At 33.7% G+C, this 18,130-nt stretch overlaps 1 protein-coding gene across 4 annotated transcripts in view; it reads left to right on the forward strand.

Annotated features, from left to right (window-relative positions):
* LOC145283482 (short-chain dehydrogenase/reductase 3-like) overlaps positions 1–8,679 on the forward strand; it is a 77,126-nt gene extending 68,447 nt beyond the window's left edge. For all 4 annotated transcript variants that reach the window (XM_080132303.1, XM_080132300.1, XM_080132302.1 and 1 more), the window contains exons 5-6: positions 3,544–3,669; positions 8,352–8,679. In XM_080132303.1, coding sequence (XP_079988429.1) covers positions 3,544–3,669; positions 8,352–8,493 — 268 coding nt within the window. In that variant the 3' untranslated portion in view covers positions 8,494–8,679. The remainder of the gene's footprint in view (positions 1–3,543; positions 3,670–8,351) is intronic.
* Positions 8,680–18,130: the final 9,451 nt, after the last annotated feature.

An 18,130-nucleotide genomic window follows, 5' to 3' on the forward strand; every position in this document is an offset into this window, starting at 1 on the left:
AACTTAAAACTTATTTAATTTTCAAAAGTCACGAAAATGTAAATCTTACACTTGTGGCAATAACTTTCTCTTTACTTCCGTATTATCAACGATATATATTAACTATTTGACCAATGAGGTCTTACATGTTATATGACCTTACCTCTTGACGTTGAAAAGTTCAGACATGATCAAAATTTTCACAGAATTTCAACTTCCGATTTTTACAAATTAAATGCATGGCTCTAAAGCTCTTTGATAACAATAACCGCCATACATCATGAAATAACGCCCAGATAAGACTCTGGCCCATCCTTACATTGTCAGGTTGAGGTATACAGTCTCACTCAAGTTCTTATATTAAATATGATAATTAATATGCTAAATTATTTATAGTTTTTCATGTAAAAAGAATATGGGATAAACATCACAAGATTTTTATATTTCTTCTTGCCTCCATGGGCACCTCAGCAAAAGTTTTTTTTTCAAAAATCAAGATTGGATATTCGTAAGTTGTGTTCATTCAGTCTGCATATTTAGCAATGGAAATTTTATTTCAAAGTTTAGTGTGACAGATCAATCGACAGATAGACTGACAGACAGAACCTCTAATAAAGAATCATGGATGCATCTATAAGAAATGATGTTGCATTCGACTTATATATACATTCAACGTACATGCATTAATGATGTGTGTGTACATGGGAGAATAGAAAGTGAATCCCGAATTTCCTTTTGGTATTTGTATAATTTTCACTTCTCTTATATTGTTTTTTAATTCTCACATTCTATGAGCGATCTTTCTGACAAAGGGTGAAGAATTGCTGTTTTCTGGGCCAGAATTTATCCATATAACACTTATCACTGCCAAGTTTTTTTTTTTTTATCCTTAACACTATATGACCTGATTGAACTAATTTGATCAGTCGTAAATAAATGAATATAACGGCATAAATAAAGTGAAAATTGATTCAAACACACCTTGTACGTATTAGTTCAGTATCTGTGTAGATGCCAAATACCTCTAGATTGCAACTGTCTATTGCTTACATTCAGTATACTGTCATCTGTCTCAGAGAGGAGGATTTCACAAAAACACTTTTTCAAGCATTATGGATAATAATCAAGGTAAGTTTATGAAATGCAAAAATTCTCAGTGATAGTTTAATTATATTTAACTTCATAATTTTTCAAGTTTGAAGACAATCATAGTATCATTACCTTTAAACTAACTAAAATTAACAATAAATATTTTTTAATCATCTACATCATGATTCAGGTCATAAAGGGTTAAGTAGTATTTTTTTAGCTCATTTCATCAAGTGATTTCATGCCGTTAGGATCTATTTTTATAAGAAGCAGCAGCAGCAGCATTGATGCATATGATATTAATGATAAATTGATTTATTTGCTTATTTCATGTGTCTACTAATGTGTAAGCTATAAGCTGTTGAAGTACTAACAGCCACTGTGTAAGCTGTAAGACATGTATGTGCTTATTTCATGTGTATGTATATATGTGTAAGCTTTATGTTTACTCTTCGAATCTAATCAGGAGCAGCACTCGATTCAAGTTTTGGCATGAATGTGACTTTTTTTCTCATTTGAAATTCCAGCAATAAAATTGATTACCTCCAAACGTGTTTTACATTTTTCCTTCACTTGATTTAAAGTTCACATTTTTTTCCCATGAATTAATCTTTTAGAAGTAACTTTAATGCCGGTCCAACTTCAACAACTTTATAAGGAGTTTAACAAATTCACATGACATTTTAACAACTAAATCACAGTTAAACATACAAGTTATATACAAGTGTGACCGACAGATCCTCTTATAAAAAAATAGCATGGCTACGTGGCATTGCCCAGGAAGCATAAACAGCAATATAGAAGAGTAAAAAAGTGTGTCAAATCTTTCTTTAAAATTTTCCTCTTTGTACCCCCTATCTCCCCCTCCTTTCTTTCATTCTCCCCTTCCCTTTCCACTGTCTTATTTTAATGTATTAAAAATAATAAAAACTAGCGGGACCTGTGGAAATTCCACAGCGGCATCTTTTATATGCAATATATTGCTGCTGGGCATTCTGTGGACGTTCAGCGTGAATGGAGACCCACGTTATTATGTAGCTCTTTTGTTAAAACTGTAAAATTATTTATCTAAGTAATCTGGTTAATGTAGTGTCAGACTATATCTAGTTATTTTGGTCCATTTCCCATATCCTTATAGGAGCCTGTTACATATTTCCATTTGTATGGATGTCCGGCGCAAATGGAAACCCCACAATATCATTATACCATCTTTAGACAGAACAGATACTACCCTTGGATCCTAGCCAGAAAACCAAGAAGGTATATTTTAGTTTCGCATACAGCCTAAAAGCTATATAAATTTTTTTTAATTTTAATTTATTTTTTTACATTGTATCTTTGGTGATCAGGAGATCCTATTTATTAATAGGAGCATCGGATCAAAGTGGATGAACATTTTTTTATTTAAAAAATTTTTTTATTACATTTTCACCCCAAGCAAGGTCCATTGCTACTTTGATGTAGGGGGTTACTAACAGTGGCATAAGCTACAGGGGTACTATGTAGGGAGTTGGGCAACAAAATGTTGGTTCACATTACACTTGAACTTCTGCATGTCAGTACAGTTGGGGAAGCAGGGACTCTGAAGGGAATTCCAAAGTCTATCGGTTCTGGGGAAGAAACTACTGGAATAGAAGGCTCTCTTACATCTAGGGATCTCTACTGTGAAGGGGTGGGATTTAACTACTTGTCAGGTTTGTCAGGAGTATGTACGTCGAAGGGGTACAAGTGCTTGTAGTTTGTCAGAGCATTCACCATTAAAGTACTTGTAGAACAGGCAGAGGGATGCAACATTTCGTCGATGGGACAGAAGCTGAAGCATAGATGAGAGTTCAGGACCTATCAGATTGGCGACTCTTTTTTGAACCTTGTCTAGAAGCGAGAGACTAATAGCAGATGCACCAGCCCAAATATGACAACAATACTCCATACATGGGCGAATGGTGGCCTTATAGAGGTTTAGGATACTTTCGGGCGTTAGTAGCTTTCTAGCATAGTAGAGAGAACCTACCTTTTTTGCAGCAGTCCTAGCAATGATCTTAATGCAATTGTTTCAACTCATGTTTCCTGTGAACGTTAGGCCGAGGAATTTAAAAGAAGTACTTTCAGATAAAGAGTCTTTGGCCATTAATGTTCGTAGTATGTTATCACTTTTGATCCTCCTTTTTAATAAATAGGATCTCCTGATCGAATAATTCATAATCTGGAAACTGTGATGCACATATGTTAAAGATTCTGTGGTACTAATATATAGATTGAAGAATTTCACCTGAACTTTCAGTTTTAAAGTCATTGCTCCTGGACAACGCCAAGTTTATTGTTTCCCCCCTCACCCTCCCATAGTAAACACACATTTTTGTATTGATGTATCAAAAATAATACTTGAAATGTAAGAAAAAATAATGAACCTCACATTTCAAAAATTAAGTATACAAATTTTGTAAATCTTATCGTAACTGTAAATTTTCATTTCAGGTTTCCTTGGATGTTCCCGCCGGTCGATGAGAAGGACACAGCTGTAAAAACAGTGAACGCCATTTTGACAAACACGCTTTCATTAATCATACCCAGACATATTTGTATTGTCTACGCTTTGCATACGTGAGATCCTGTTTTCTTTATTATTCAACATTGATATCATAATATTCAAACTAAAATGAAATAAGCATCATCAGGTGCCGATTGCGAATCCACGTGACTCAGTTTTCATCATTCCTTCCAATCCAGGGCAAGTTGGTTGATGGACGCCCAACTGTTGAAACATGTCCAATCAAAAACATTGTCTCTCCACCTTTTACCTTGGCTTTCCTCTGCTCCATTTGTCTTCTAACATACCGTCAAAGCATAACTTTGACAGGCCAGTGGTTCGTTGTTTCACATGGCCAAAAGGTTTAAGGATTTTACTTTTGATTTTAGGGGGCCAGGGAAGTAGTTTGATTGAGGATGGATATCTTGTTTTCTCCAATCAGGCGATGTCACGTAATGAAATGTATTACATAATTTTAAAACACCTCAATGCGATTGCCTAGTTGTCAAGGTCATGTGATACAATCAAGGTCATATAAAATTATTGAGAAGACGTAAATTAAATAAACTTTTACTTTAACAGTTAGCGGCACCCTTTTTGATTTTAGAATGATGCTGTGTTTTTGGAAATAAGCATACATGTGCATTATCCGGATTATTCCGACTACAGTTTTCATCTTGAGTGTTATTCTCACAACGTTTCGGTCGATGTAATCTCCGACTTTCTTCAGGTGTATCTTGAACTCAGGAATGTTTCTGTCAAACACAAGAATCTGCATGGAATTTCAAATGGACCTTTTATCTAATCAACAAAAATAGAAAATGGATCTTGAATTTACTTTCGACCATCGCATAACTCTCGCTTCCCTTATTTTGTCCTTTAGTCCTCACATTCCACGAGCGATGTTTCGGATAAAGGAGGAAGAATTACTGTTTTCTGAGTCAGAATCTATTCCATCTAACACTTATCATCGGCAAGTTTTTTTTACCTTGATTTACTTTTTTTTTTCTGCTCCTTACATCAAGTAGCTTCATGGCTTGTCTAGAGCGATTTCCATAAAAAGTATCCATGGAAGTTGCATGCTCTTGTTTCCTCAACCATGACTGCAGAGAAGTCCTAAATATTTTGCAATTGTATTTTGAGTGTTACACACACTGAAGATTGAACGTTTAACTCCAAAAGAATGAATTTTACTAAGTAAACACGGATCGTGACTGAAACGTTGTGAAAATGATATGAGAACAGTAGTCTGAAGAATCCAAGCAATACAAATCCTCATCTCAAAAAATCAGAAACATAAACACATATATTGTTGAAATGATGAAAAAAATGTGTAAGTCTAGGTGATTCCCATGTTATGAGAATCACTCATTACTGTGTTTTGTTGCTCTACTGTCATGAGAAATGGATCAGGGGCATTACTTATTGAACGCCCAATGCATGTATGTATATATATATATATATATATATATATATGAAATTATATATATATATATATATATATATGAAATTATATATATATATAATTTCATCTTAAAACATTTATTATTAGACTAAATATAAGTTAACGTTAGTTGCTCTAAAGCTTTCTTCCTATATACTTTACTGACACAAACTAAATGCTAAAATATACCTTAATTCTGGGATTGAGTTGTGTTTGAAAAAAATCGTTTTTAATTGTTCTAATTAGGTTATAATTATGTGACCAATTCATCCATTTTTCCCTTAGCTATCTCTGTCTTTCTCTAAATATTCTCAAATATTTCCTTATGTCTCTGTATTTAGAGAAAGAGTAACTCTCTTTTTTTGGCATAGTTTCTAATTTACATACATGTGTCTGTGCACATCACAAACATATACATTAGATGATAAAATAATAAGTGGCTTTATTTCTATATATAAGAATAAAGATATTTTTATATAATAATAATAACTAACAGAACTCGTGGGAATTCCACGGTAGTTGAAAATTTTAAAAACATATTATAAATAAAATGAATAAAAAATAAAATAAATAACGAATTTAAAACATTTTTTTAGTAATTCTTCTTAAAACCTTTTGAAGCTAAAAAGAATTAATTTTAAAAATTTACATTTTTTCCAATAAAAATTCAACACAACATTGTTTTATTTTTTCTGAATAATTTTTTAATATAAATTATAAAGGAACAGATGTCAATTCACTTGCACAGTTTTTTTTTAATTAAAAAAAAAAATCTATAATAAAAAACAAACTTACAGTCTGAACATAACTTTTTTTGTTAAATTATAAAATAAAATCGCCAATTTGAAACCGTAAACAGACAGCCATGTTATTTTTTGTTTCAAAAGTTTTTGGAGAAGAAATTGTTTTAATGATTTTTAACTGATAAAGAGCGACTATAAAGGGGGTAATTCTTTTCTCATTAATTAATGATGGTGATGGTTTTTTGTGACACCGGATGTTAGAGGATAATAATAAACAAAGAGAAATCAATGGTAAATGGCTGTTGCGATAATATAAACAAATTTGCAAAGGTTATTAGAAGAAGTGATAAGTACTGGAATTCTGGGGAGACTTGTTGTCACTCATGACTCCAGGGAGCACTACAGGTTGTTTTCAAAGAGAGTTCTTTGGTCGGTGTGAAAAATTTTAGTGAGTAAAAATAATGATTTTTTTTATTATTATTTAAGAAATTCAATTTTTTTAAATTCACCCGAGCGTTTGAGTTGAGAGATTATTAGGAACTTTACTTTTTTCTTTAAACCCATTTTGGTTTAGATACCTTTTTTTTTTTTATTTTTTTTTTTAAACCCATTTTGGTTTAGATACCTTTTTTCTTTTTTTTTTTTTTTTAACCCATTTTGGTTTAGATACCTTTTTTTTTTTTTTCTTTTTTTTTTTAAACCCATTTTGGTTTAGATACCTTTTTTTTTTTTTTTTTTTTTTTAACCCATTTTGGTTTAGATACCTTTTTTTCATTTTTTCTTTTTTTTTTTTTCTTTTTTTTTAACCCATTTTGGTTTAGATACCTTTTTCTTTTTTTTTTTTTTTTTTTTTTAAACCCATTTTGGTTTAGATACCTTTTTTTTTTTTTTTTTTTTTTTTAACCAATTTTGGTTTAGATACCTTTTTTTCTTTTTTTCTTTTTTTTTTTTTAATTTTTTTTTAACCCATTTTGGTTTAGATACCTTTTTCTTTTTTTTTTTTTTTTTTTTTTTAAACCCATTTTGGTTTAGATACCTTTTTTTTTTTTTTTTTTTTTTTTAAACCCATTTTGGTTTAGATACCTTTTTTTCTTTTTTTTTTTTTTTTTTTTTAACCCATTTTGGTTTAGATTAATTTTTTTTTTTTTTTAATTTTTTTTTTTAAACCCATTTTGGTTTAGATACTCTTTTTCTGGAAAGAGTTCACTTTTAGGGGCCCCTTTTCTCAAAAGGAGGCTAACAATCAGTTGCTTTGGATTAACAATGAACCTCTCCCTCCAAAAAAAGCCCTTTCTAATGCACATACATTATTATTCATTTGGGCCGCGAACACTATACAACTTTGAATATTTGGTCAGAGTTTATTTCTAGGCAAAAATATGCCAGGTTGTCTTGACAAACCACTGTACAGAGAGACTTAGTACACTTGAGGATAGTGTCCAGTAGACACTTAACTTATTACAGACACTTACACCTCAATTGCTGGCTTCTAAAATCCAATGCAAACATGAATCATATAAATCATTCACAGCCATGAACATCACAACATTGTATTAAGGATTTATCAACCGATATAAATAAAACAGTAGATGTATGTATGTATGTGGGTGTGTCTGAAAACATTTAACCGATAAACTCTTAAACTACTGATTACATAACACTGAAGTTAACAAGAAATATTAATCATACAACAAGGATTGTTTATAACAAGTAAAATCTTTGCTTGAATGAATAACACATACAGAAATATGTCAACAAGTTGAAATGCAAAATGTCCATTTCAACTTGCTGACGTTTGTATTAGTTTTGTGCAAATTCATTCAGTGCTTGAAATGGTTTAATTTTAAATCTTTATTATTTATCTGTTGATAGCTCCAACAGTAGGGAATGCGGCTGGAGTGCTAAATGTTTTGGTTTCGATTCTAGCAAGTCATTTTTTTTAACTTTTGAATTTAGTACTGTATATATATATTATTATTATTCAATAAAAAATTAGCTCTGTTATAATGAATTCGATATCTGTATGAATTAAAATATTTTTTAACATTTTTTACACTAGTATTTAATGTAACGTTGAGGAAAATATGTGTGCTGTGTTAAAATAATGGTTTATTACGCATGAATTTGTGCAAAAATAATAATCGTTCTTCAAAATTATTATCATTCTCAACAAAGTTTTTTCGAAGACCTGCCAGCTTTCACATTTGGTCAAGTTACAAATCCTTTGGCTTTGAATTGACAAATCCTTCACAGGTTTCTTCAATTTTGTTGCATGACTTCAATCCGAGCTCTTCATAAAGTGTTGCATGATTGGAATGCAAAGTCTGCAGATGGAGCAACATCTGAGCGATATGCTGGATGTCTTAAAGATTCCATGTTATCAATTCTTCAGTGTTGTTGCTGATTTTTTTCTGACAGTGTTTTTGCATCTTTGCATAATATTGCACACAAACATTTGCATCAACTTAGTGTTTTGTACCCGACAACCATTACTACATATTCTACCGTTTTGAAAATGTCTAAAATATTTCTTTCCACCTTTTTCATGTTTGCATATTTACATTTTTAGGTTCTTACCACAGGAAGTGGATTTTCTTATTGGTGAATTTTGTGGAATGCCGACAGCAATGGAAAATTTCCAAGGACACAGTATCCATCCAAAACTTGAAGAATTACATGTCCCAATCAAAGAATATGAACATTCACAATGAAACATTATCAGAGCCATGGAATTGGAACGGCCTGAGAAAGAATCAAGTTGGATTAACATGAACGTTTCAATCTTGACCGACATTCATGGGAAATGGATTCGTATGAATGCAATGGTCAATGTTTAAAACAGAAATGCTAAAATAATGATGTAAAGATATACAATAAATAAAAATGATGTAAAGATATACACATTGTCAGTTTGTAAATAAGAAATGATTTATATAGACATGGACATATGTACATGCGTAACATATTAGGGACCTCTTTTTTTAAATTTTTATTTTCATTTCACCCCTTCAGGGCCACTTTGTTGTGAAGGGTTACTATTTGGGACCAGATTTGCAGGGATACTATTTATGGAGTTTGGTAGCAGGATATCTGTTCACATTACACTTGAATTTCGGCATGTCAGTACAGTTAAGGAAGCAAGGGCATGGGAGGGAATTCCAAATGCAGCAGTTTGAGGGAAAAAGTCATTCGAGTAGAATGCTTTACGGCATCTACGGATCTCTACAGCGTAGGAGTGGGATTTTGTTGCTTGTTAGGTTTGTTAAGAGTATTGTTGTCGAAGGGATACTAGCTCGTCATAGCATTTGCCATTGAAATACTTGTAAAACAAGCATAAGGATGTCACGTTTCAGCAATGGGACAGAGCAAGAGGAGATATGGATTTTTAGCAACTTCCTCAAATCATTATGAAACCTATGTATTTGAATAGCTCAGATTCTGAGGTTGCAAAAATGGGCTCATTTGTCTTCTAACTCCAATTATTTCTCAAGATATTCTGTTTGCGAATTTCGAATTTTTGTGAAATTGCAACAACAGTCACCTTACCAAGAAGTAAATTTGGGTGCACCTGAAGAATTGGTCAAAATTTCTTCCAGGAACCCCTAAATATGTCCTATAACGCCCTTAGATAATGCCAGAGTCCCTGAATTTACTTCATTATAAAAAATGAAACATATAAACAAGTTTTTGACCTATTTTTTTTTTTTTTTAATCTTTTCACAAAATTTACTATAAAAATGAGCATTTTTTTTTACATAAAAAAGCCCAAAATTTTCCCCCAGCTGGTATATTTTAATGAAAGATTGCAAAAAAGTCCAGAGATGAAATTTCTCATGTTTCACAAACAAGAATCTAAACATAGAAAGCTATCATAATTCAATTGGGTGAAAAAAAAATCAATTTCGGGAACCATTTTAATTCTAACATACTGAAAAAATTTAAACTTGCCTATTTTTCCGTAATTTTGGACAACCCACCATGACCATTTAAACTATAAATCCAAATAATTCTTGTCATTCTTACTCAAATTTCATCATCCAGACCACTTTTCCGGCGGTTTTTGGATGCAGAATCCAAATCTAGCATCAGAAAACCATGAAACTGCACTGTTTTCTAAAAAACCCTGTTTTTTTTACCCTTTTTTTAAAGCTATTTTCAGTTAAATATTGGCTGTAAATCAGAAAAAATTATTTTTTTCCAAATTTATCCATAATTGAAGATTTCCATTTTTCTCATTTTCAGTATCTCACATTTTCTTTCTGATACACAATCATAATGAATGACGTGATAAACATTGCTCTCATTGAGATTTTCAAGAACTGCAAGACATCTTGATTCGACAAAGAGCCAGACTTCGATGAAGTTGTGAAACAGGTCTCATCCAAGCTAGAGGTCCCACCTAGTGATAAATTTCTATCTGACATTAAAGTTTTGTTCAAAGACTTTCAGCAGCAACAAAACAAGAATTGTTCAGTGCTCAGTTCATCTTTTCATCATTTGATGAGAAGGTAGTGCTTCAACGTCACACGAATGTACCGAAAGCAAAGCATCCTCTGGAGCAAATCAGTGACCATCTACAACGCCGATGACTGAGCGACTATATGGATTTGACCAAAGCTGCTGCTCAAGCCCAGAACACTTCCCCCACCAAAATGTTTGCTTTTGATCTGAAGAACAAAAACCTTCAAAACAAAGAGGTTGCTAAAGTGGAATACTCTATCCTATGCAACAAGTCCATCTCAGACCGACACGTTTCATTGAAGGTTGCATCTGCCATCTGTGAGAGTGGCAAAATGACCAACAGATTTACACAGACATTCGTTTACTCCTGAAAGATGTTGGATCTGATGTTCTTCCATTGTACAACAAACTGTTGAAATTTAAGAAGGAGCGGAGGCGAACAGTACAAAACTTGCAATTCTGTACAGTCGTGTGATGTAGCATTACCTCCAGTGCTTGCAACTTGCGTCTGCCCAATTGTTAGCATCACTTCAGTTGCCTGCATTCCACAACCTCAACAAGATCCAATCGAAAACTGCTCACCCAAAGAATCAATAGTAGTGAATTAAGAACCAAGATTGATTAACTGGTATTGCACATGGCTGTCATTTTAACCATCATTAACTCAGATAGAAAAGTGAAAATTGATGAGTTCAAAGAATTTTGTCATGCTAGCTACCTCCATGTTGGTTCAATTCCATGGATTGATATCACTCCAAATGCTCATGTTGTTTCAGGGCACAGTGCTGAGTTAATTGCAGAAAATGACGACATTGGTCTGCTCAACTATACAGAATCTGGCATTGAGGCAAATAAGTTCCTATGTCAGTATCGGATAAACAAGTCTCAAAAGACAAACCAATTTGACAAACAGATTGTATTAACAGACTCTGGGACAAAAATGATCACATTGTTATGAAGACAAGAGAACATTTAAACTGCAGACATTGCAAGTGATTACGTCACAACATTAGAAGTTGTGAGCAGCTTAAAACAACAATTCATGGTTGCAACAGTGAATATGAGTGTTTGTTGTGCTTTTTCATGATGATGATGATGATGAGTTATCTGATACATTAAATTAATAAACTAGTTTTTCGTTGTGTAACCTTTTAGTAATGTATTTTCTCATTCTAACTGAATATTTGAAAAGCTTGTTTCATGCAGTATCAAATAGACATCTCATTTGTCTTCTTAGCTTCAATAGTTTTAAAGATACAGGCATTTAAAGTTTGTCCATAACTGCCTAAATTTTGTCTGCCAGAAAATTTATGATTTTGGATCCTTGGATTCTTAAAAAGAACGATTTTTATGTAGAATATAAACTTTCCAACATCCTACCATGGTATACCACCCTATTTGATGTCAAAAATGAACTCAAAGAGCTAAAACAAAAAAAAAAAAGAAGCATAACCACTTACATTATAGGTATACATAGGTAAATGTTTGCTTGACCCCCCCCTCTAATTAAGCCCACTGTGCAGAGGTTGGAGTTTAGTTAATAGTTCAGAACCCTGTCACAGAGCGAGAGACTAGTGGTTGATGCACCAGCCCAAATGTAACAACAATATTCCATGCATGTAGAGGTACAGAATATTCTCAGGTGTGAGCAGCCTTTTATCACGGTAGAGCGAGCCCACCTTCATTGCAGTAGCCTTAGTAATTGCCACAACTATAATGATTGAGTCAGCTAATGTAAATTTTGATTGGGGTCACACTGAGTGCATGCAAAGCAGAAATGTTGCCAGGGTTGAGTCAACTACGGCTGACATGTAAAATTAAAACTAAATGGTCTAGACAAAAGCGAATGATATAACGAATGACGTCACGTTTTTCAAGTTGGGAGAAACAAAGATTTTCAAAAAATTCAGTCTGTTGAAGTCAATCATGAGATATCGAATATGGTGAGTCGATCATGGATTGTGCGAGACGACCAATAATATAGAAAACATTCATTAATCACTAATTACAAAATGTTAACTCAATATCGCTGTCCTTGTGTCTCTCATTTCAGTTAAGATTTATAAACAAAGCTTCTTTCCCAGAACTGCCTGCCTGTGGAACTGCCTGTCCTGCTTCACAGTTGAATACAACATGGCAGCCTTCAAATCCAATGTAAACAAATTCTTGTTGAGCTGTCCTTATAAATAATCAAATTCTACTCAATTTACACCATTAACGATTACTACACCACTATTTTACATTCATTAACCCTTATCCTCTAATGGTCTTTGGGCCTTCATAAGTGATGACACCCCCCTCCCCCAAATAAATCAATAATAAAGAATTTAAGTAAATAATTAGCTAAGAGAACCTTATACCTTTTCATTTAGTCACTTGTGATAAATGATGACTCATTGTATAAAACCCCTCACAAAACAATGACCCCCCCCCATCCACTAATGCAGGTGAAATTTTTTATAATGTCATAAATGATGAAGTAAGAAAAGGATGATTCATTAAAATAGAGAATACAGATGATCCGTAATCCTTTCTAAGAATTTTTCAGCTGTACAACACATTACTATGGGGTTACTTCTTTGCAGACTACAACATGGTCATTTTCAAATCCAATCTCAGACACAACTCGTGTATATTCAGTTTTCTCAAAAACATTTTCTAGAAAAACCCAACACCAAGTATTTACTGGAAAAAATATGAGAAAAAGCAATAAAAAAAATATATTTTTTTTCAAATAACAGTCAAATCTATCCTGTTTGAATTCACCCCTGGAGGAAATCGTAATTTTCTTAATTATATTTTCTAAATTCCTTTTCAAGATTTTTTCCAGAGGACCGTTATCAATTACCTACCAGAAAATAAAAATTAATGTTTTCCAGAAGTCAATCAACTTCCCCTATGAATAACCCTCACAGATTAAAAGATGGCTGATGAAGACCAGAAAGCCGTTTATAATTATACAGAATTCTTTTGGTTAGAGTCACTCTCCTAACTTGAAACCTAAAATACCATATAAATCTGAACTTCTGTTAACTCGATATATAATAAAATGACTGCAGAAATTCCCCTCTGGCCCAAAATATTGTAGGTTTGCAACAACAGATGCCACACAATAATTCAAGACACTTTGGCTAATAACCACTATTCTCATGTAGCTTTCGAACACCAATTTAGACACATTCAGTTGTAAAAATAAAATGCTACATTGCATCCTATGAGCAACACCATCACAATATCTACAGACGAAGGAGTCCCTATTTTCCTCTCTAAATATTTAGTCCTACCATTGCTACCAGTTGCCACCCAACAAATTTTACACATACCACAGATTCTGTGATTTCACTGATCGTAACTGGCTAATACATACATAGTCCTAACGTAATCTTTCTAGTTTCCAAGCATAAATAATAAAGGCTCCCTCTCCGAAGTCCATTCATTCTGATTGGCTGATCTTCAAAAATTCTCATATTCCGTAATCTAATTCTTCCCTTTATAAATGAATGCTTATTAACATTAAAATATGGTGTCACTAATAAACATATTGCATCTTCGTCAAAACAGCAAATAAATTGAACAGCCCCTGCGATGGACTTTACAAATCAACACATTTCATATATATTTATACATTGAAGAATTTAGCTCCAATATTTGCGTTGTGTAGATTAAATTTCCCCAGGAAAAAAAAAAATTTTTAATTAAAAATATACAGAAGTTTATCACTTTATTTTTTCCATGTGAATTGACAACATTTATAGGTAAAAAATAGGAAAGTTTATTGAACGAAAAAAACACAAACTTATTTTTTGCCAACTATCTTATTTCAACAGCATACTGCTTTCAATAAAATTCAGTAATTTCTTTTTCAGTACAAACTGTAATTGCAACATGGGATTAGTTGGAAGCTAAACTCTTCAATATAGACAAAATGTGTCGGTTTAAAATATCACATTCCTACACAAGCACTCAAAATATAACTATAACGACGTGTGATTTACTCTGGACTAAATTGAAAAGATTAGCTCCCAAATATTTGCGTTTTTTTTATTATTATTTAACAAAAAATATTTTTAAATAAAAAAAAAAACCAGAAGTTCGTTGAATAAAACAAAACGAACTTATTTTTGTCGACAATTACATTTCCACAATATATTTCTTTTAATAAATATTCTGGATTAAACTGAACAGGTTAGCTCCTCCCAAATATTTGTGTTCTTCAAATTCTTATGCTGCAACAAAATATATAAGTTTATCGAACGAAATAAAACAAATTCATTTTTGGCTAACTATTCTATTTCCGTAATATAGTTCTTTTAATAAAATTCTGTAATTTTTCTTTTTTTTCAGAACAAATCGTAATAAAAAACACACAATTATTTGGAAGCTAAACTTTTCAATATATAAATATATATAAAATGCGTCGGTTTAAAACATCACCAATCTACACAAGCACACAAAATATAACGACGTGAAAATAAATATGTTTATGCACACACAGTTTTTTCTACTTGTTTGTGAAATTCTGGCTATAGTTATCAATTTGGCCTTTTTTCCTAATAGATTTAGCTTCAAATATTTACTGAAGTATGGCAACCCAATTAGGGTCAACTATTGAACACGTTTACCCTTTTAGAATCTTTAAAACACACATAACTTCCAAACTGCAACAAAATTAAAATAACCAAAAGAATTGGTGGACCTTAAGGGTGTGTTCCATTTATTAGAAAAAAAAAAAAAAAAAAAAAATTGAGTAGATATGAATTAATCTCAGAAATAAATCGAAAAAAATTTTTCATATAGATTTTGGATTTCTGAAAAAGATGGAAATTCCCATAATCGACCAGAATTTTATAAATCCTCTCTATCTGGCCCAAAATATACCCCTATTTTCTGAGATGCAACCATAAATCGTACTTTACATGAATCCTCGATGTAACTTTCACAATATCAGGATGCCAGGAATCCTGATAAGCAACAATTATATATTCTGATGGTAATTTTTGTCATTTCTATTGTTGTTTTATTGAAAATTCAATAAACAAACGCTTTAAAATAAGTACAAAACACAAAAACTTATCCAGCTACATAAAAGTACTTTTTCATCTTTATATATATATATTAATTTCTTTTGACAAGAAGATGCAAGGATTTGGCTGTATTTATTTAAAGAAAACTTTTTTTTAATATATTAATTAGGTCTGTGTAAAGTTAAAGGACTTAGATAATACAGTGGATGTGTTATCGGCAGCTCCAGTAACTCTCGCTTCTCCTTTTTTGTTCCTCAGTCCTCATTCAAATGAGTGATTTTTCTGACAAAGGGTGAAAAAAAGCTGCTTTAAAGGTTGGTAGTACTTTGTGAACAGTAGTCTGAGATGTCGGAAATTTTTCTCTCTCTATGTCTATCCTTGTGGCCATATCACTAGTAAGGGTGTTGGAGGTAAACGTTTCGTTTGGGCTGACGTTAGGAGGCTGTCCTATCAGAAGGTGCAAAGTACTGGGACTGCTGTATTGTCATTTGGTGAATGGATTTTGGAACATGCAGCAGTCTCTGGTGGGGCCTTTCGATGCCATACTAGTGGGTAATTGTTACGGCTTTACCTTTTCATGTGCTACAAAAAAAAAAAATTTCCTGTCTTTTTCTCTCTTACTTTCTCCTCTCTGTACTGCTCTAACCAAGTATGCCGACCTGTTCCACAAATCCCAAAACCTCAACATGAAACATCTCCAGAAAAAAAACTCAAATAAACCTAGAACGCCATCTTCCAACGTAGACCCCTACTACCAGGTCTCCTTCTCCAACATCAGGGGTCTACGTTCCAACCTTCCAGAGGTTGAAACCCAATTACAAGAGACGAAACCGGACATATTCTTTCTAAGCGAAACTGGAATAGGGCCGACCACTTCCCTAGATGAGTTCATAATTAACGGATACTTTAATTTAACATCTAAATCTAACCCCCCAAGATCGCCATGGGCATGAAATATGTGCCTACATTAAGGATGGCTTCCCATGTGGCAGGGATATCTCTAGAGAAGATCCTAATTTACCTTATATGTGCTTCCGGGTGGCACTTGCTTACACCACTGCATTTATATTTGCCCTCTATCGGTCCCACAACAGCGGAGTTACTATCTTTAAGAGCATATCTGAGAAAATAGACCACATCCTGTCTGCACATCCTTCGGCTAACATCCACATCTGTGATAACTACAACGTCCATAACGTGGAATGGCTGACCAACACAAATAAGACGGACGATGAGGGGAGGTTCTGTCATGATTTTGCCATTGCTTCTGACCTAACTCAGATTGTTCGTGAGCCGACCCTTGTGCCCGATACTACAGGTCAATATGCAAGCCTCCTAGACCATTTTATCTCAACTTCCCCTGAGCTATGTTCATGTTCCGTTCTTTCTCCTCTAGGATCTTCCGACCACTCCGTCGTATCAGTTAAGATAAAAATGAAATGTAATAAGTCCCCAGACGTACCCCTCCACTGTACTGTATACCGATACTCTATGGCTGACTGAGATAGCTTCTGTACATTCATATCTGATCTACCTCTGCATTCCATGTTTAAAAAAGATGTGTCTTCTATGGTATCAGACCTAACCGAATGGTTAATTGTAGGCATAGACCGATTCATACCATCTAAGAAATTCCAACAAAAACCTAACAGCCAGCCATGGTTCTCCCCAGAATGTGCTGCTGCCATCGCGCACAGAAATCACTTTTTCCATAGCTACCAACGTAATAGATGCACTGAGACTAAAGCTGCTTTCAGGAACGCCAGCAACCACTGTAAAAGAGTAATAAAAAATGCAAGAGAGCTATATGCCCAGTCTGTTAAGTCCAAGGTAGCTGATCAGCGGCTTGGTTCCCACCAGTTTTGGCAAATAACAAATAGGATCCTGAACAGAAGTGTGCGTTCTATCCAAACCATTATCAACAGACCAGAGGTCATCTCGTCAGCTTCAGACAAGGCCAAACTATTTGCTAAGAACTTTGCAGCTAATTCTACCCTATGCGACGAAGGCCATCAACTCCCCATATTTCCTCCTATAACACAGAACACGCTAGGTAACATACAAAGATATGTGCATGAGGTCGCCATGCTAATCAGGAACCTTGATTCCAGTAAAGCAACTGGCCCTGACGGCATCCCAATTATAGTGTTAAAAAAGCTTCATACTTACGAAACTGTTTAAGTGTTGCCTTAAGGAGAAGTGCTTTCCAACACCCTGGAAAACCTCGTCAGTATGCCCTGTATTTAAGAATTCAGGTGATAAGTCATCTCTCTTTCAGTACAGACCAATAAGTCTCCTGTGTGTCATGAGTAAGTTGCTGGAATCCATATTAAATAGAGAAATAGTCAACCACCTCAGCAGAAATAACCCTCTTAGTGACACGCAATATGGTTTCCGTTCTGCAAGATCTACCGCAGATGTGCTAACGGTTATATCTCATATGATTAGTTAATCTCTTGACAAAGGCTTCCTTTCTAGGGCAATTGCTCTTGACATATCAAAGGCCTTCAACAAGGTATGGCATAAAGGCCTAATTCACAAGATTTCCAGCTACGGTATAACTGGAAATATTCTCTCTATCATTAAATCATTTCTCTCCGATAGGCTCATAAGAGTAGTGGTTGATGGACAAAAATCAGAGGCCTGCAGTATTAATGCTGGAGTCCCTCAAGGGTCCATCCTGAGCCCAACTCTCTTCCTGATCTACATCAATGATCTCCCTAAACCCATACATAAATCATTCGTTGACATATATTCTGATGACATGACCATCTACGGCAACACATCAAAGGCTTTAAATGACAAAGTTCTCTCTGATTTTCTCTCCTCTGATCTCAAACAAGTTGTTCAGTGGGGGAAGACG

Source organism: Euprymna scolopes, chromosome 8 (genome assembly GCF_053919585.1).
Source record: "Euprymna scolopes isolate OS-2025 chromosome 8, ASM5391958v1, whole genome shotgun sequence".
Taxonomy (NCBI): domain Eukaryota; kingdom Metazoa; phylum Mollusca; class Cephalopoda; order Sepiida; family Sepiolidae; genus Euprymna; species Euprymna scolopes.